This window comes from Delphinus delphis, chromosome 10 (genome assembly GCF_949987515.2).
Source record: "Delphinus delphis chromosome 10, mDelDel1.2, whole genome shotgun sequence".
In the NCBI taxonomy this organism is placed as follows: domain Eukaryota; kingdom Metazoa; phylum Chordata; class Mammalia; order Artiodactyla; family Delphinidae; genus Delphinus; species Delphinus delphis.
The window spans coordinates 92,664,622-92,685,209 of record NC_082692.2 but is presented as its reverse complement, the minus strand read 5'-3'; the positions used below and the strand labels follow the sequence as shown (position 1 = coordinate 92,685,209).

The 20,588-nt window shown below is 49.2% G+C and overlaps 1 protein-coding gene across 1 annotated transcript in view; it reads right to left on the bottom strand.

Moving 5' to 3' along the window:
• Positions 1-20,588, bottom strand: part of ITPR1 (inositol 1,4,5-trisphosphate receptor type 1) — a 321,074-nt gene that overhangs the window by 2,976 nt on the left and 297,510 nt on the right. Inside the window, exon 61 of the mRNA XM_060022942.1 lies at positions 6,386-6,547. Coding sequence (XP_059878925.1) covers positions 6,386-6,547 — 162 coding nt within the window. The remainder of the gene's footprint in view (positions 1-6,385; positions 6,548-20,588) is intronic.

Below are 20,588 nucleotides of genomic sequence, written 5' to 3'. Positions count from 1 at the left end.
GATTTTCCAGGGTTGTCTTCTTAAAACAATGATTGCATCACTCTCCCTGCATCACAAACCTTCAAGCTCCCTACTGCTGTAGGTTAGTGGCCAAAACCTTCGTTCAGGCAGTCATATTCCTGGTAATTTCAAGAACCTAGTACATACCTATCTAATTTTGTTTTCTGTTTCCCTAGAATAATGGTTCTTAAACTTTGGCGTGCACCAGAAACACCTAGAAGGCTCCTTAAAACACAGATCCAAGGGCCCACAAACAGAGTTTCTGACTCAGCAGGCCCAGGGTAGGGCTGGTGAGTTTGCATTTGTAACAAGTTCCCCGGTGATACTGGTGTTACTGATCTGGGGCCGCTGCTGCTGTGGAAGAGCTCTTCACTGGTTATCTCAGAAACAGGCCAAGATCACTGTGGTTATACTTTCATATACTTGAATACTTAAAAAAAAGTATTTTGGGTAAATGTATTATTTTTCTCAAAATAAGACCTTGGAGAAGATTCTCTGCAGTTGAGCAGGTGGTCGGCACACAAATCTGACTGCCTGGATTCTGTTCTGACCGACCATGGCCTTTTTAGACAGAATGGCTACCATTTAAGTGAGTAATAAATAGTAAGGAATTGGGCAACTGCTTAAGTGTTGGTCCCTTTTGGCAAGGTCGTCATCCAGTGATAATTATATGGGAACAGTAATGAAAACAAAACCCCCTAAAGGACTAAATCTGGCCTACAAGAAACCAAGCTCAACACTGCTGGCCAGTTAAGTTTCCCTGGCCCCTTAGTACATATTCTCACATAACTTCCGGCTTTATTAGCTCAATTCAACCTACTTACCTATTGGTCTTCATAGATTCACATGCACTATATATGTTATTTAAGGCATCACCATTTTCTGTTACTACTGTCTATATCAAAACAGAAATAATGACCAAAGTCTATCTATCCTTAGCATATTCTCACGATGTATTCTCTCTGGACATTTGAAACAAAACTGACTAGATAAAAATATCCATCCGGGGCTTCCCTGGTGGCACAGTGGTTAAGAATCCGCCTGCCAATGCAGGGGACACGGGTTCGAGCCCTGGTCCAGGAAGATCCCACAGGCCACGGAGCAACTAAGCCCGTGCGCCGCAAGTACTGAGCCTGCGCTCTAGAGCCCGCGAGCCACAACTGCTGAGCCTGCATGCCACAACTACTGAAGCCCGCACGCCTAGAGCCCGTGCTCCGCAACAAGAGAAGCCACTGCTCGCCGCAACTAGAGAAAGCCCACGCACAGCAATGAAAAACCCAACGTGGCCAAAAATAAACAAAATAAATTAAAAATATATATATATCCATCAGATTCATGTCTAAGGTGGTAACTTCAGTCAAAATTCTAATACAGAAAAAGCTACTTTGATTAGTGTGAAATGTCCCATTTGTAGTAGATACATTTAAAATCCTCAAAATCTACATTTAGCTAAGAATGAATACTTGAAGCAATATCCTCCTTCATAATCTATATACAGACTAACTTGAATTTCAGCATTCCTTCTTTTGACTCAGTCTAAACACGAAGCAAACGATATGGTAGCTTTACAAGTCAGATGTAGCCAAACATCTAAAAGATCTTCCATGAAAATACGGAGTGTTGAGTGCAAATGGGCAAAATTTACTCCACCACTATCGGCCTCCACACGACTAACGGCTGGCATAGCAGGGACGGTTCATCGACGGCACATGAAAGCCGCAACCTGCTTTCCTGTCACAGTGAGGTCGTGGCTACTCAGATTCTAAACAGCCCAGAAACTCCAGTCACCAGAATTGTGCTTCACAGTCCTATGAAATCAGCCACGCTCCTAACGAGGAGCCTAAGATATTCAGAAGTAAAACTGCAGCATCTCCTGAATGCAGTTATATTGGTTTAATATAAATATACAGATATCCACACTCCTGATCCTTAGTGGGCTGTTCCTCTCCAGTTCATCTGGCAAACGCTCAAGCTTTGAAACCAAGCTCCTGCATTCCCACCTCTGAGAGGGTTTCCGAGGCACTGACTCGAATCCTCTCCCTGTGGTCAGGCTGAATGAAGTGCTCCCTTTTCTCCACTCCCAGAGCAATCTGTTCAAACCTCTGTTACGTACTTACCATGTTGAATTATAATTTATTTGTTTACTTGTTTGTCTCCCACTCTAGGCTGTTAGTTCCTTGAAGAAGGAGAATTGGTTCTATTCACCTTTGTAACCCCAGTACCTAGGGCTGCACCTGGCAAATAGGTGTTTCATAAATGATGGTTCGAAGAACAAATGACCCAGAGCACAGTGCCATTCCTCGAGCATGCCATGCGTTTTCATGCCTTTGCTCATGCTGATTCCTTTCCTGGGATGCCCCCTGCTGCATTTTTCAGCTAGCTCAGAAGTCACCTGCTCGTAGGACTGTAGAAGCTAAACTCCTCCGACCCTCTAAGGCCTCTCACGGGACTGCCTGCCTACTTCTCTGTGCTCCTTTGTTCACCAATGAAACTCACTTCATTCCTCGGGCCGTGGAACTTCTCCTACTGTATCCTAACATTAGAGGTCTGCTGCTTTCTGGATCAGTTACAGTATCCTAGATGGCAGGTGTTACCAAAGGCCTCTCTTTTGTGGTTCCAACACAGTGTAAGGACCACAGACATTCAAGTAAGGCTTAATATTCCATTCTTCCAACTGTGGGGAATTATTCTATTCTTTTGTTCTTCCTTCCTTACTTACGCAGTTAATGTTAACAAGATGATAACCCTCTTGCGTGAAAAATGCCAAACATGGGCTTCCCTGGTGGCGCAGTAGTTGAGAGTCCGCCTGCCGATGCAGGGGACACGGGTTCGTGCCCCGGTCCGGGAGGATCCCACATGCCGCGGAGCGGCTGGGCCCGTGAGCCATGGCCGCTGAGCCTGCGCGTCCAGAGCCTGTTGCTCCACAACGGGAGAGGCCACAACAGTGAGAGGCCCGCGTACCGCAAAAAACAAAACAAAACAAAACAAAAAACAAACAAACAAACAAAATGCCAAACACTATCGCATGCTAATATGACATGAATTTCAAGCACTACTTCTTTTCCTACCAACTACAAATAAGGGTCACTGTCCTATAGGAAGCCAGTCACATTTTCAAGAAAGTGAACCCTTCTCTCAATATAAAGAAAACATGCAAAAAAAATTTAAGTTCTTACATTAGTTCTCCGCCTTGGAATAAGAATGTAAGAGAATCACATTTAGTATTCAGAATCTCTTGGGAGGGGAAACTTCAAGATGAGAAGCATCATTAAGTAACACTTAGAACAGCAATTTTAATTAACTGTTCTTGGCAGTAATAGAAAAACCACTAACCAGGATTTTACTAATATCCTTGATAAGAACTTTTTCTCCTCAAACTGGTATTTTAAGAAAACAACAACCAACGAGGTCAATAACAGTTAAGATTAAATCCCAAGACATTCAGCTGTCTTTGCTCCATTATGCTGGTTTTTGGACCATTAGATCTGCAAAAATATCTAAGTGATGAAGCAATTTTTGTATTTTCCAGCACTTGTACCAGTGAATGGTATTCTTTCATAGCTGTTTTAAAAAATATCTGTCACAGAGTTTCTTGTTCATTAATCATTCATGGAGTTTTTATTTTTTAATTCAGAATTTTTTTCCCTTTGGAGGGCAGGAATTCTCACAACGACCGTTTAAGAACCAGCAGTTCTCTGACCTGTCTGCATGGCTTTTTATGCAGAACAATTTAAGAAATCTTTAGGACTGGTACACACCAAATTTAATAAAATTCAAATCTTTTCAACAAGTTGATTGTCAAACAAATGCTTTACAGTTTTGTTACAAAATCAAAAGAAAATGTTGACTAATTCCTTCTGAAAAAAGCAAATTTTCCCCAGCAAAAGCAACAATGCTGAATTTTTCCTGTGATTCTGGTCACCTTAAAACCTAAGCAGATCAATGCTGGTAAAGGCACTGGAGAATATAGTACTGGTTTCCTCCGATTTCTTCTTAGCCTATAACATCTTACAAGAAAAAACGGTCCAAGTTCAAATTCCTTCATAGGGGAAAGGTTTTCTGAAGGGTGGTTCTAACCGTTAACTTTAAAACCAAAATGTAAACAGAGCTGAAACCAAGCAGTTTAAACCACACTGGTTTTGATGTCACTTAATGAACCTTAGTCCATATGTAATCAAGTTTACATAGTTTGTTCAAGCCAAAATTTTGGCTTCAGAGAAACGATTCTAATGCCAAGTCTCTGATCAGTGGTGTAACATGGCAATGACTGTATCATTCCTTAACGTTTTAAGTGCGCGATGCGACTTCTGAAACTCTTCAACGTTCTTAAAAAAATGAATGAGAATTTAAACAGTCAACCATGAAAGGCAAACAGGGTACAGTGACAAAACAAAACAAGGGAAAATAAAAACACAACACACGCACACAAAATCCAACCCAGACTGCAGGACCAGGAGTTCCAGCCTGACATTTTCAGGTAAAGTTGCATAAATTTCCTAAGAGCCTGCCATGAACCTGAATGTCCTCACGAAATGAAATGAGGGAATTGGGTGCAATGCCACCTGTGGTCTTGGCTACCTCCTATACCTGTGATTCTCTGTGCAAATTCCTCAGCTTCAATTCGCTCCTTAGACCAGGTTCACTGGTTTGCACAGTGTGCATCACTGAAGCAACTTCAGAACCACCCTCAGGGAGCGATTCAACACACAGGATCCTAAGCATTGAAAGGACAGGCCCGGCCTACAGAGAAGGGCTCGAGTGGCATTTACTACCCCAGAATACCCAATAATAGTGTGCTTCAGACATGTTTACAAACGGCACTTTATAGAGCGCTAAATACTTCCTTTATTTAGGTCTGCATGAGATCAATTTTTGTAAGATTTTTTGGCATCTAATTTAAAACATCTGATTTAATGGAGATTCTTGTAGCCACAGCTCTCTCAAAGGGAGAGGAAGGGAACTTGAGCATTGCTACATGCCTTACGGAGCTCGCCTCGCTCTTCAGGGGGGAAACAGAAGCAGCTGTAGCAGACAGTGTGCTCATGAATCAGTGTAGTCCTGTGGAACATTTGTCAAGTGTTTCACAGCAGGGGTAAAAAGTTAATAAAATAATAAGCAAAGTAATCTAGTTAGATCTTCATTAGTTTTACTTAATTTAGGTTATTACTCATTTTAGGTGGCTACCAAGCTCAGTGCTGTAGACAGCCTTCATAAATAAGGTCTTCTGTTCCCATTAGTCTTCTTATTTGTATCTTAATACATGTGAAAGAAAAGAACTTGAGGCCAAATGGTATCTTGGGGCTCAGTTTGGAATAATTTAGTTGGAACAGAAATACAATTCAAAGTGGGATTGTTAAAGTGCCACGTAAACTACCTCCAGGAAGAGCGGATGCCAGCCAGGGCCTTCACTAGTTACTATGTACCTAAGAGGAACAAATCACCTGCGGGCAGACCTTACGACTTACCTCCAGGCCAACCTTGCCTGATAACTACCGCTGTGCAAAATTTATAATCTTGTCTACGGAATTGATTAAAAGCTTTCAGCACCGCGTGCGGGAGGCTGAACTGTTGCCGTGTTTGTGCAGGGTTATCCCGGTCAGCTACGGGCAGAGCACAGGTCCTCCCAGCAGGAGGTCACCACCTGGTAACTGTGAGTGCTCATTTGAAGGGGGTCAAGGGCGGGGCAGGGGGGCTCTGGAGTATACAGGGTTTGCTGCAGACTTGCCCCCTTCACCCAGCTTAGTTACAGGGGCAAAGCATTTATCTTACGGACAGGGAACAGGATGGGGCAGCGCATCTGTAGACGGCTGAGCTGGGTGAGTGCAGGGACGCGGCCGGCAGAGCGGTCACTGTTCACCCCCAGCACCCGCCACGCCGCCTGGACTATGGGAGTCACTCAGTAAGGATTTGGCCAATGAATGAACCAAAAGGGGCTCTTCCTTGACTGTGGTGTATCCCAGGATGCTGGATTTCAGTATCTGGGGCCAGGGGTCGATAGAGCTGAGGGCTGAAAAGCAAAACCAGAAACAGCCTTTAATCTTTTGTCAGTGAAGAAAAGTCAGGAGTACAGCTTTGCACATCGTGTTTTTCTGTACAGCACTTCATTGAAGTAGTTTGCATTTTCTCATTTTCTGGTTTTGTTTTTCATATGAAAACCTCGTCCTGAGCGGCACTGAGAGTAGCGTCATGGGCTTATCCTGTCAAAGGGCAGTGAAGGGGGAGTGGAGGGGAAACTGATGGACTAAATGAGTTTGTCCTCTGTTGCCCGTTTCCTTTTCTATCCGGGTGATAAACTTCAGCATTTTAACATGAGCACTACTGATTTTCTCACCACACCTGGTGTGTATGGTAGTGGGTGTGTGTAGGCAGGTGGGGTTTCTTTTACCTGGTCCTTTAATTCTGACAGCTGCCCAGAAAGATTAGTGACCAGCTTCATGGTGGACTCCAGCTTCTCCTGCAGGCTCCTCAGCTCATTCTGTTCTCCTTCCGAATCGCTGCTGACCAGGGACATGGCTCTCATCCTTGGGAACCAGTCAAGGTTTCTTTCCTGGAATCCACATGAAAAAAAGAGGGAGTCACTTCGAAGAGGAGAGACGACAAAGGCAGTCTTATCGCACCATCTTTTCTTTGTGCCGTCTTTCACCAGGCTCTTCCTGATTGCTGCAGAACTAATGTACTGTGCTGTGTTTTTTTAAACCGTTCAGTAAATATCTTTTTAGTTGAATATAATTAAACTCTCTTAATTCCTAGAAGAAATCACTTTAACATATGAGGAAAAGTGGGTTTCCAAACAAGATTCCTAATCTCCAAATACGACTACTGCCACTCCATCTGTGATCTTTGCAAATGACACAGCTAATGAGATTGGAGTTTTAAAACTGTGTTAAAATATATGTAATAAAATTTACCATTTTCATCATTTAAGTGTACAGTTCAGGGGCATTAAGTGCATCCACATTGCTGTGAGCCATCACCACCGTCCATCTCGGGGAGTCATCTTCCCCAACTTCAGCTCCATCCCCGCTGAACAGTAACTCTGCCACCCCTTGGCAACTGCCTCCTGTTTGCAGTCTGTGGCTTTGACGACTCTACGTACCTCATACCGTGCCGTATATTTTTTAAAGCGTTATACTTGGAAAATCATCTGCAAACACTCTACAAGTACATGAATTTTTAGATCCCGAGTGTTCTGGGATCGACCAGATACGTGTATGGGTGTGTTTGCTTGGTAGAGGGTTGTTAAGAGGCTGAAAATGGGGAGTGGGTTCAGTTTCCCTCTTTGTGAACTTATGGACACCACCTCTCGACTCGTGTTTCCTTTTCCTTCGGGCCTGAAATGGGTGGTGGGTGCTGTCAGTTGGTATAAGAAAGACCCATTCAGTCTCCTTCCCTGTCTGTCTCCTCCCTTCGTTTTGATGCCTGTAGCTCACACCTGTAAACAGCATTTCTCACCGCTGGTTAACAGGATGGACAAGCCTCCTCCTCCCACCTCACTTCTTCCTGCCCACATATGCTTTTCTCATAAAAAGTACACCTCCTGGGTGAGTTCTGTACAGAGAGGCAGGAATGAACTGTAAGAAAAGCTTCATCAGCCGGAGGTAAGGGGAGGCACACTGACTCATTCCACACCCAGCTGGCGTCACATCTCACCTGGGCCATTCGGATCCTGTCGGGATGAATTCTAATAAACATCCTAACACAAATCACACCCACCCCACCAACACACACACACACAGAATTTGCTGTTGTTGCTCTGTGTACACCAGAGATCAGCAGAATTTTTCTGCATAGTAAACATTTTCTGATAGTAAATACCTTTGGCTTTCTGGACCATATGGTCTCTGTCACAGCAAATCTGCTATGTAGCCCCCAAACACCCATTTGTGTAGAGTATACACAAATGAACGGGGGTAGCTGTGTTCCGATAAAACTTTATTTACAAATGCTGGTGGAGTTGGCCAACCGCTGTCATATACAATAAAAGGCATCAACATACTCAAAATCAAGAACAAAATACCACAAGACGTCTAAATTTTAAAAAGCAACATAACTAAACCGTGTCTTGACCTAATGCAATCTAGCAATATAGAAGCCAAACAAGAACTAGTTGAAAATACTACAAAGAAGGCATACCACGGTGGCACGAGGTGTCCCATCTACTAGAGAGCATTTGCTTAAGACGTGTGGGGAGTCTAGTCGGGACTCACTAGCCTGCCAGCATCCTGAGAGCAGGAAACACCTTACTACAGTGACTGGAACACAGCAGACCCTTGATAAATATCTGTGGAAGCAAGGAGTGATAAAGCCACTGTCTCCTAGGTGGGCCCTGCTAACTACTGCTTAAATGGTAAACCTCCATTGCTTAGAATGACTGCTGGAGGAGGGAAGTGATGCTGTTTACCTTGCTGTGCCACACACCCTGTGATCAACACTCCCTTCCCATGTGCCCCGATGTTAGCCTATACTCGTTCTCATCAGCCTCCCACCGCAGACAGAGCAGTGGGCAAAAGGATGTTTGACAAAACACCCCATTTCAAAGACGACCAGCCTAAAACCCTGGAGCGTTGCCACGTCTAATCAGTTTTCTGCTGTGTGTCTACAGCGAAGAGGAGAGAGCAGACATCTGAAAACATTTAAGCACAGTGGCGACACTGAAAGGCAGCTGAGGTCACCTGTCACTGATCATACCACTGCCCCATGTTGGTCCTTCACACGTCATCCCACCTTCCCACCGTGCCACTCTCAGGGAAGAAGCCCCTGACTGCTCGGGGCACACGGAGGGGACAGGTGGCTGGCGGTTACTCACTCTCACTAGGCAGCGTGGGCCCCGTGACAGAGGGAGAGATGGGTGGCCAGGCTGATGGGTCACGGGCACAGCTGCAGCAAGGCCGGCCGTGTACCCGAGACCGGATACCCACGGGGACGGCTGCAAATATCTGCACGCTGACCCCTGAGGAGAGCGAGGTGAAGAGGAAAGATCCGAAGTCCCACTTAAACCGTCAGACTCAGGAGCACGTGGACACACCACCAGTGGGGCTACGACAGAATGTGACGTAGCAGGGAGTTCAGAGACCGCTAAGGCCTACCCTGCATGGTAACGCAGCACACGGCCCCGGGAGGGAGGAAACAATCCCTACGTTTCAAAGGAGATCCCGCGGCTGATCTGGTGTTTACAAAGTGTAAACTCCTATTACTGAGTATATTTGGGGGGAAACATTTGATAGCTCTCTAGATTCAAGTCAGAAGTACAATAAGCACTCCTGGAAGAAAACATTTTAAAAAATACAGCATATTCAACGAATACTTAGGGAGCCCTTACCTTACATGCTTGGTTCTGAGGAAACAGCAGTGAGCCCCCTGCACTTGGTCACGGCCTCCTGGACCTCTTTAAAGTGGACATGGCTTTGAGACCTAAGTATGAGGTAGGGTTCCTGCCATCAGAGTGCTTGACTTTAGTTAAGGAGAGTGGACATTTCAGTTAAAAAAAGAAGAAACAAAGCAGCGAGGCCGTGTCAAATGAGCGGCAGGAAGAGAAGGGTCAACATAAGGACTGACTACAGTGGTTTTGCGTGGCTGGAATCCTCTTTGTGGAGGGCCTGAAGGAAGGTTATCACTTGGCCAGACGCGGGGCCAGCGTGAGGGCCTTCTCAGCAGAGGGGGGGCTGGCACAGCCCTGAAACCAGTGGGGCCGCAGTTGGGGCAGAGGGCAGACAGGCGGGGCGGCAGCCCAGACTGTGGAGCACGGGAGAGCCATGCCAGCTGGGCTGGGGAGGGAGAGGGACGGCGGTGACAGGAAGAGGCCTGGACACATGGGTGGCAGGGAAGGGGAGGAAGTGACCTGGAGCCCCTGCCTGACGAGGCGCTGGCAGAGAGAGGGGCCGTGTACGAGAAGGAGTGAGAGCTCACCTGCAGCCCACCGACTGCCGACATGCAGAGGAATGTACAACTGCCTAAAATGGGTAGAGAATTCGTCTCAGACCTGGCTCTCAAATTTTCATGTTCATTTGCTTAGCAAACCCTCCATAAAAATAGAAAACACAGATTTCCAAACAGAGTCCACATTAAACAGGTCTTCAAAAAAGAAGACAAAATCGATGCAAGATTCTGTACGTAGCTTAAGTTCCTTAAGTTTAAGGAACAGTTTCTTTTCCTTATTCTAACAGCAAGCGACCACATGACTATAGATGAAAAAGAATTTTTCCACGGCAGATTCCCACCCCCTTGCATGGTGTATGTGATTTGATCTCTGGACTCCCAGGCAGTGATTTCAGAAAGGTCTCTGACAAATGCAAAACGCACAGACCTCATCCAACAACCGTTTACTGAATACTTCTAATTTCTGTGCCTGGCACAGGGCTGAGTGCTGAGGGTCTAGAGATGAGGAAGACAAGGTCCCTGCCCCCAAGGGGTGGAATGCAGTACAAGGAAGGTGTAGTGCAGGGCTCAGGGCATGGCTCTTCGCTTTCGTGGACCCCACTGCAGCCCTACCTCCAAGTCCTGAGTGCCCAGTGAGTATCCGCTAGGCCATCGAATGGGGCCCACCGGCCTTAAAGTGGCTGCTACTGGCATCTTTGCTCCTCATGCAGTGGCCAGGAGATGCATCAGATGCTGTTCGTTTTCGCTTTATCTGTACTTCTGTAAGTGGGCTGCCACCTGTAATCCTGGGGCATGAAGGCCCTGCCCAAGGGGTACACAAAGCCATAGACAGAAATAATGCATCTTCTTAGAATGTCCATTTCAGTCAGTGGTGAACGATCCAAAATATTTTTATATTAAACTCAAAATATGCCCTGGAGAACATGAAACCCCAAGATTTTAAAGAAATGTCATACTTTTCACAGGCCACTCTGTACCACATGCCCCAATCCTGGCGATACACCTTCGTTCTCCATTTCATGAGAGTCCTTCAGTACAAAGGGAGGAACAGGATTTCCTGGTCAAGATGTTTACCAATTACCACCTTAAAGGTTCTCCCTCACTGCCCTCCTCCAATAACAATGCAAAGCAGAGCTGGGGCCCCGTCCAAGCCTTAAACCACAGGAAACAAGGTATCCAAGTGCTCTCGATGGTGTGTACCGGTAGCTCTTCTGCCCCGACATAGGTACGTACCCAAATTTGCGGTCCTAGGTGGTGCCAGTATTTTAATTAAATAATCATCCTGGGGGTTTCCCTGGTGGCGCAGTGGTTGAGAGTCCGCCTGCCGATGCAGGGGATACGGGTTCGTGCCCCGGTCTGGGAAGATCCCACATGCCGCGGAGCGGCTGGGCCCGTGAGCCATGGCCGCTGAGCCTGCGTGTTCGCAACGGGAGAGGCCACAACAGTGAGAGGCCCGTGTACCGCCAAAAAAACCAAACCAAAACAAAACAAAAAATCATCCTGGGCTGTTAAGTCTAATCTCAAATTACCAGGGAGCATCTAGTAGTTAAAATTAATGAACAATTCTGGCCACACTGTTCTGTTTCCATTCGGCTTTGCACCCTGCACTGTGGCATAAGCCCCGACGCGGCGTGGAGGCTGCTCACCAGCAGGACCCTCTGCACAGAGATCGAAACCTTTACAGGAAGATAGTTAGACTATCCCAGTCCTGGCCTTGGAGCGGAGAGAGAACACCTGAGTCCAGTCACTTTCTCTTTAGCTCAGACTTCCACAGCAAATGCTGAGTGCTCAGTGACTCCAGGGAAGCCTCCGCCCGTGGTTCCCCGGCCAGCCAGGGGCTGAAGGCCCATAAATGTTTGCAAAATCCTGCCTTTATGTCCATTCCAGATCAAAAACATATCTCAGTATCCTGGCTTCTCTTGCCTTTTTAAGAAAGTCATCAACGAAGGCACTTTTGTTTATACATGAATTCATCTTGGGCTCTGTGTGTGTGTGTATGTGTGTGCGTGCGCGTGCGTGTGCGTGTGTGCGTGCGTGTGTTCAGGAGGGTGGGTCTGGGGAGGCTCGTGGGTTCACTGCACGTCTCTCAGCCGCATCTGTCGCTCTGGGTCTGAGGGCCCCTGTGTGCTTCCCTTGCTTTCCTTGCTGCTGGTACCTCGCATACCAATGTCATTAGGCACTGTCTGCCCTGGTCCTCCTACAATCCAGCCAGTGCAGTTCCCGTCACAGCAAGCACTTCCTCGGCAGAGCAGACAAACCGACTCAAGCCACAGCCGGAAGCAGGCTGACCACAAGTGCTAAGGTTCTGGTTAGTTCTTTTCTAGGTAAAGTTGGAAAAGTCCCTGCAAAGGCAAACACTGAAGTTTTAGACACGGGGGCGGCACTGACCTCTTGAAATGTTCTTGACTGGAAAGAGGGAGGCTGTGTGTGTGAGAGAGAGAGCGACACAGAGAGAGAGGAGAGGAAGTTGGATTGTATGATGCAAATGCTCACCATTCTGAGAAGCGTCTTTTTTTTTTCTTCTTCCCAGGTTCAACTGAAGAGGCTGTTCTAAGAAAGACAACTGAGATCATCAGTCACCTCCTCAGAGAAAGTCCACTGAGGTAGAGTTTTGTTTACCCTGTAAACAACGCAACATTTACTGTTGAATCCCTTATTCTTTTACAGTCAGACTAGAGAAATGCAATTTTTTTTTTCTTTTTTTTGGTGGGGGCATGAGGGTCAAAGAAGGGGTCATGGTCGAGAAGATGGGTCCTGGGAAGATGGACCTGTAAGCCATAGAATCCCCTTGGGGAAGACTCAGGAAGGCAAAGACTGTCCTTTCAACTCAAGTGTCAAATGCGTTTCCACTTATCTTACCAAGCAAGACGACAAACAGGATTTTCCCAGAGTGCCTGGCGATGCTTAGGTGACAGGAGTGACTGAGGGGCAGGCCTGGAGACAGATCCTTGGCTGCCCCATGTATCCAAACCTCCCCATGTATCCAAACCCCCAGAAAATGCCTGGAAGAGAGTGGAAGGGGAGGATTGAAGATAATCCTTAACTTTTCTAAAGCAGGAATATATTACACTCAATAAACTTTAAATATTTGCCCCTCTTGTGAGTTAGGGTGACTATTTGCATTGAAGAGAAAGAAAATAATGTTTAGAGCTCATTTTTCTAAGATCATGGAAAACAAACAAAACCCAGAATCCATTGCTTTGGGTGAAAAAACAGTGATAGTAACTCTAAGTATGCTCACTGACTCCAAAATTGTCATTATAGTATCTATTATATATTAAAAAAAAAACTAAATTGAAAAAATAGATTCCAAAGGTAAGAAGATTGAGGGTTGGGGGCTAGAGGGATGGACAGGTAGAGCACAGAGGACTTGGAGGACAGCGAACCTATTCTGTTTGCTGCTGTAATAGCGGATCCACGTCATCATACATTTGTCAAAAGCTACAGAACGTACAACGCGAAGAGTGAATCCTAACGTAAACTACTGTCTTTGGTTAATAATGACGTATCTAGATTAGTTTATCAATTGTAGTAGCTACACCACAGTAATACAGAAGTTAATAATGGGAACTGGCGGGTGAGGTGGGGAGAAGGGGGCATACGGAACTCAGTCCTTTCTGCTCAGTGTTTCCTGTACAAAATAAAACCTATTTAAAAAAATGGATCCCACACCTGGAATTTGTTGGCCAGCCTGAAATGAAATTCAAGGGTCCAGGTCCCTGTCTCTCACAGGTTTGTTTCCGTAGCAAGCCCACGCCGTCAGTGTGTCAGTGGGAAGAGCTGCGTCCTAGGATCCGGAGCTGAAGCCCCGACAGTCCAGAATGTTCACAGGACATGAGCTGGGGTGAGTCAGCCAACCAGCCTGGGTCTCTGCTCCCTCTTTTTTTTTTTTTTTTTTTTTTTGAGAGATTACTGGCTACTTCACAGGGTTAATGTGAGGATCCAATGGCTGTAAGAACGTGTCCCGTCAACTGGAAAGCGCTGTGCACAAGTTAGTTCTCCCCCTCCGGGGGGAGGGTTTCAGTTTTAGAGGCACAGATTTCCCTTTTGCCGATGGAGCCACGGGAAGGGTGCCCACGCTGCTCGCAAGCGCACGCGTCGGCGTGGTCTGCTGCTCTTGTCTCGGACGACATCACCCAGACAGGCCCCATTATATAATCTTCAGCTGGGATGGAATGACCACTCACCCTTCCAGACTCAGTTAATAGCTGTCCTTGGACGTTACTGTGTAAGAGAGACGGCCCCCGCCAGGGAGAGAACCGCACCCATTTCTGATGAAATCCCTAGGCAGAGTCAGCTGCAGAGTCACTGCCTCATGTCACTCTGGGCCCTCAGGTGAAGTGATGCCGGGCTCTCACTGGGGCCACGAGAAAGCAGCGCTCCCTACTTGGAGAGGTGCAGCTGGGTCCTGGGCCCCTGGGGTGGCGGGAGGAAGAAGCCTGAGGTCACAGAGGAGGGGAGAAAGGTGGGGGATGGCCTGTGCTGGAACAGGGCAGGGCGGGCGGGGCGGAGATTCCTGATGAAGAGCCCTCAGGCGAACTCGGCTTCTCCCAGGCTGGCTCAGGATGTTCTGCTCAGGCCACGTCCCCTGCACGTTCAGTTAGCTAAGCAATCTACCAGAATGTTCTTTGTGGTTACGTATGGGATTTTAACAGTGTTTCTTGGTTGGCCTCTATTCTTTTTTGCATTCCACGAGTTTTAAACTTTGATCTCTTTATACAATGACGGTTTTTTTGGTTGGTTTTTAGCCTACTTAAAAGGCTTTCCAAAGTTCTTTGCTGTTGTTTTGGGGAAAAAGACCTAGTGTTTGTCTTTGGACCTACAATCACGCACACCCACGTGCCACCCCGCTCGCTGCCTCACCTGCAGCAGGGCCCCGCGAGATAGCGTGTCGGCCTCTGGCTGCTGCGCTGGAAATCTCCTCCTGATTGAAATGGTTTTACTGAAGGCCAGCCCTGCCTAGACACCCTGAGAAACCGGTGATGGGAGGGTGTCATCTTCGTCACCATCCGTACGACTTCAGTGAGAATTCAAGGGCGCACCACCAGCGCCATCCTGACCTGAGAGGGGTTTGGAAGGCAAGGTGCCCACAGCCTCAACTCTTCTGGGAGAAAGTACAATTCTCCAGATTCCTCAGTCCTTTCCAACCGCCCCATTTTACCAACCTGCCCCTTGCACTCTGACCCACACACTCACTAGCTCGTTCACATGGGTCTCCCCTCTCCCTCCTGATACCTCCCTGCATCCACTCCTGACACAGACCCTCGGTAGTCGTTTGAAAGTTGCTTCGTGGAACTGTAGAGCTAAAGGTGGCCTAAGAGACCCTCTGGTTCAACTTTCTCACTTTACAGGTGGTAACACGGGGGCCCTGTAAAAAAGTGCGTTTGTGAAAGGAGAAACTGAGACCTTGTCCACGTCATAACCTTTAAATACAAACAGCTGTACCTAAATGCTCGCATCTTTTCCTCATTCTCACATTCCCTAGACACACACTAGTAGGCCTCATTCTGAAGAGATACATTTTAAAGAATCCTGAATATATGTACTCGATAAAGACGAATTCAGAACATTCTCATAAAAGCCAGGGGGTCACACACCTCTCAGTGGCATCGCGCACTACCGCCCGGCTCTGTCAGACGCAGCCCGTGTTCAGAGCAGAGAGGAAATGAAGGAGTGCAGGCCAGGGAGTTACCGGCGTGGCTATGGAGTTGGGGACCGAAGGGGCAGGGCGGGTGGCCCAGTGGGGTCTGCGGCGGGGGAGGGGCAGGAGGCGGGCTCAAGGTGTGGAAGGGAGGAAAGTGCATTTTGGGAGCTTAAAAAATCTGCTGAATTGGGAGAAATGTGCGTGTAAACAAATATTTTACATACGTGTACAAACACGTCAACCCCTACACACACCCTGGGGCTGGTGAGCCAAGGGGAGACCCTAGCAGAGGCGGTGAACACGCCGGCAGCCGCGCTCAGACTGCGCCCAGGCTCACGGACCCCACGCTCGGGCGGACCCGAGTGCCGGGGCCCTGCGCGAGCAGGAAGTTCACGGCTCTGCTCCCCTCGCTGCTGCACACAGTGCCCTCGCACACCTTGGCGAAGGGCAGGCGTGGGAAGCTCGGAAGAGAGGGCCGGGAGGGCCCTGCAGGCCCGGCTCCCATGCCCAGCGCTTCCGGACAGGAGGAAGCCGCCCACGAAGCGCGGCCGGGCAGGGGCGGCTTCGTACCTCCAGACTGGAGGGCGGGACGTGGTGTGAGCCTGGGTGGGGAACCCGAAGCTCTGCAGCTGCCATGGACACGAACCCCGGCTCAAGTGCAGAGGGTGGGGCGAGAGCGCGCCCGGCCGGCTGCGTGGCACGTCCAGTGATGCTGACGCGCTGTTTCCAGCCGCCAAGGGGCGAGTGCCAAATCCCTCTCCACTTCTCCCTCACTCCGACGTGCCTGAACTCTGCCGCGGTGTCAGCGAGCTTCAGAAAGCTTTCTGGGCCGGGTGAGAGGGCGGCACAGCCTGTATCCCCACCCACCCACCGCTGAGGGCTGGCGGAGCCCAGCGGGCATCTTAAGCAACTCCGTGGCCTCCCGGCTTAGGCAGGAAAGCAGAAGACACAGCTCGGGATCTTATCAACCACCGCCCCCCCCGCCCCAGCATATCCTCACTGGAATTCCAGCATAAAAGCCCAAACCCGTTCCTGTACATCTGTGCAGAAGCAGAGGGTTTCCATGTCACAGTATCAGCAGCCAGGGCCCGCCTGCCAGGTACACAGCGAAGCACAGGTGAGGCGAGAACTCGGGAAAGGGGAGGTCGGGGAGCGCTAGGTGCACGCCCCTCCCTCCTGCACCCGAAGTCCGAGGAGGTCAAGCGAACTGATACAAGATGGAACAAACTGGAAATCTCCGGTGGATCAGTGTGTGTGTGTGTGGGGGGGGGGGGGGGTGGGAGTAGGGGGATGGGCAGGCAGGGGGAGAGAGCGGGCTGCTCTACCTGTGAGAAAAAGTCAGCGCCAGGCCTAAGGGAGGATGGGTCAGAAGCTCTGACGTTTAATTTTCAGGGAGTTCTGTGCATTCACATGAGTCCCCTGGGTGTGGGAGCCCGAGTCTGGCTGTGGCTCCGGTGAACCGTCCTTCCCCTTTAACCAACCCCTCTCTCTCCCCAAATGTGGTCACCAAAGGAAATATCATCCCCTGTTCCAAGCTTAGGTGAGGCCCACGAAGTTCATCAGATTGTAGCAAGTCCAAATGAACACCTATGGCAGGTACGCCCTTTATAAGAGCTGTTCTCTGCCATTCCTGAGCTCCAGTCTTTTAAACAACCCCTGTAGCACCGGACTCAGGTGGCTGCCTGACTGGCGGTGCCGGCGGCAGCTCAGAGACTTAACCCCATCCTGTTATTTGTGCGCGTTCCCTAGGGGATCCTCTCTCCTGCTCTTCTCCCTACCCCCCTTTTTCCAGCCCTTGCCTCTTCTGAAGGCAGCTAATTCAGCACCGCAGCGGAGAGGAGGGGCCCGGGAGATGAGCCAGTCCTAGTCAGGAAAACCCACCACATCCAGAGCCCAACGGCTGCGGGTTCTCAACACTGAGGCATGTGTGCGAGCACAGATCAAGCCACGCTGAACGTGCACGCGTCAGGACCCCTCCAGGGTGGGCTAATCAGCGGACCTGGCTGTGAATCTCAGCCCGAGCACTTCTCAGCCGTGTGACCCTGGAGAAGCGGTTCGACCTTCCTGGGCTTTAGGTTCCCGTCTGGGAGATGGTGATGGTGCCACCTGCAGTGCTGTTACGGGGACCAAACAAGATCATACACGCAAAGCATTTATCTCAGTACATACTGATTAAACGAGACCTATTACCACGGTATGATCCAGTCTGCTCGGGTCAGGGCGAAGCACGGCACAGCCCAGAGTTCACAGGAGCACCCTCTGTGCCCCAGGATCAGGCTGGCGTGGAAGAAGGTTCTCCCCCGCTAGTTCACCGTTCAGTTCCCTCGTCAATTCACACACTATCCTGGCAAAGAGGAGGGGCCGGAGCGGCCCCTGTGAACTACGGATGAGCAGTATCCCATCTGGTCACCCTGTCTCTAAAGGCAATTAACTCAAAAACACACCTCTGTAAATACACCTTATGTTGACAAGGTAGAATTCCAAGCTTCAGAAGGGAAATCTCTATTTTATTAGCAAAATAGATGCCTTAATATTTAAGTTATTGTTTGGTCTTCTTTACCAACCTCTCCTCTTAATGCTTCTCGAGTTTCTAACTTTCAAGAATAACTTAGGTCTGCTTTTCAAGGACTGACTTTTCTCCTGAGTTTGACTGTCATAGAAAATTGGGCTGCTGGGTCTTTGCTTGGAATCATACATTTGATCTTTTACCTACAACACGCCCACTGTGCAGTATTTAAATTCCTTCAGGCAAAGATACTCACAACTGATTTACCACTTATTCTGGTTAAATACACCAGACTGCATGGCCTGTCAAATCATCATGTATAGACTAACACAAATTCTCATTTCAGCTGGCAATGGAGAAAAGCCAAATAGCGCTAAACGTCATTCAAGCAAGGGCGTGTGGTACGTAAATTATAGTCCAGGGTTAAAAAAAACAGTCCACTTATTACAAAGGCTATCGCCAAAACTCTATGTGGTAGCACCAGACTTCAAGTTCATATGGGGAGAAGGGAACTCAGGGTTTTTTCCTCCTCCTTTGAACTGCCAGGGCTAAGTGAGGTCACTCTGTAGTCACATTTCTCTGAAAGTTCAGCCCTGTCTGGGGCCTGAGTCAACGAATCTGAGACCGGCTCTGCACTACCGGGTGGCGCTGGGAGTCCTGTAACTTAGAGAGTCACAGAAGAGGCTGAGCGTCCCGAAGTCACCTCCGCACAGTGCCACCTCCCATCATGTGCGCAAAGCCAAGAGACGAACCCACCAGCTAACCCAGTATAATCAGGATAGAATCTAACACACAGCACTCCGGGGGCGCTCCCCATGTTGCCGGAACCCCTGGTCCTGGGCAGTGAACCCGAGCGGAGGACAGCCCTAACCGCACAGACAAACGTCACAAGTATCCGTGACCGACTCAACGGAGAGACAGTGATAACGTCAGCCTGGTCCTGCTTCAACATTTAAGGACACTTAACAGTTTTAAATTTAAGAGAGAGGAAGACACAGGAATTTTCCACTGGAGGATGCCTGTTCTGACTTTTCTCAGTAATAGCACGTCAACAGCCGAGACGCCTTACGCAGTCCTGGCACCTAGGAGTCGGTGTTCGCACCAGCTGTCCACGCTGCAGCCCTCTGCTTCCCGGCTGACGGCTCTGTGCCTGAGTGCTTACCACCTCTGTCCCCGGGCCCACACGTTCCTCTCCTTTCCGCCACCCCATGGACACGTGAGGGGACACTGACCCCGATTCACACATGGGTCAGGAAAGTCCAGGGACTTGCCCGGGGTTGCCGGGCTCGGAAGGGCCGGAGCCAAAACGCACACCTTCCACGTTCTGCCCCCAGATCCCATTCTTAGGTGGCGATGACTGCCTGGGAGGCACCAGCCTGGGCCTGGCTTTGCCAGGAAAGGTCCCATCTCCAGTGAAAGGAAACGGGATGATCAGGAGAGGGAAACCATTCTCTGTTATGTTTAGATGAAAACTAATTTGTGGGTGAACATCCGGTTGCTAAGTTCTTGGCTGTGAGGCAGAGCATCAAATGCTCCTTCTTTCCAGATGTTTCCGTTTCCAGAGAGAGGTCCTGGCCCCCTGACCGTCGGCCAGTTCTCCAGGGAACTGCAGCCTCAGGAGCTGCCCTCTCAAAGTCAGCTTGGGCTTCTAAGAAGCCTTCTCCCATCAGAGCCCCTGGCAGAGTCTACTAAGCAGTTGGTTTTTGAGATGAAAACCTAGTTGCCATCCCTGACACCCCATCTGCAAGCAGTTGTTTTCGGGGCATCTGCAAAGCTCCCCCACCCTCCGAGCGGCCACCCGGGGCCTCTTCCCTTTGGTTCTGCAGGGTCGTCTTTTGGCAACTGTGACATCCCAGTTCCTTAGGCGTCTCTGGGATCTGAATGAACGGGCTGAAGGAGAGCTGAAGAAGAACTCAACACCCACCGCCTCGTGCCACGGAGCAAGAGGCGGTTTTCCCGAGGAACCCAAAGGGCCCGTCTCAGTCATTTCTTCTGGGACGTGATAAGCCAAAGGGCCTCACGGACTCCTGGCCGGCTTTTCCTTCCATCCCTGACACTGCTCGTCAGCTGCCCTTCTCCCTCCTGACGCTGGAGTATTTGCAGCCTCCCAGAGTTGGCTTCTTCGAGACATCTCCTGGCTTCTCCTCCCAGAGGCCCGCCTCGCGAGGAGGGATACTGAGGACTGCCGCACCGGCTGGGCTACATCTGGGGCTGCCTCTGTGGCATCTGACTAAGTGAGCCCATGCCCGGGGCAGGCCGGCGGGGGGAAGGAGCCTGCCCCACCGTGGCGGCTGAGTGCCCTCGGGCTGCCAGCCCCCATTGAGTGACTCAGCTGGGCACCCCCAGTTCCTAGCCCACTGTGGCTCTCCAGGGAGCCTGCCCGGCAAGGATTCATGTGGCTTCAGGGCGAGACACCGCCAGGAACGCTGTGGGCAAAATGGCATCGCCTTTCGGCTGGTGGATCGAACGCTTCCTGGGCCCTCGCCCAGCACACGAGACATCTGGTTCCTCAGCAACTTGGACAGTCAGAGTTAAGAATTCTTTGATGCTACAGATTTTCAG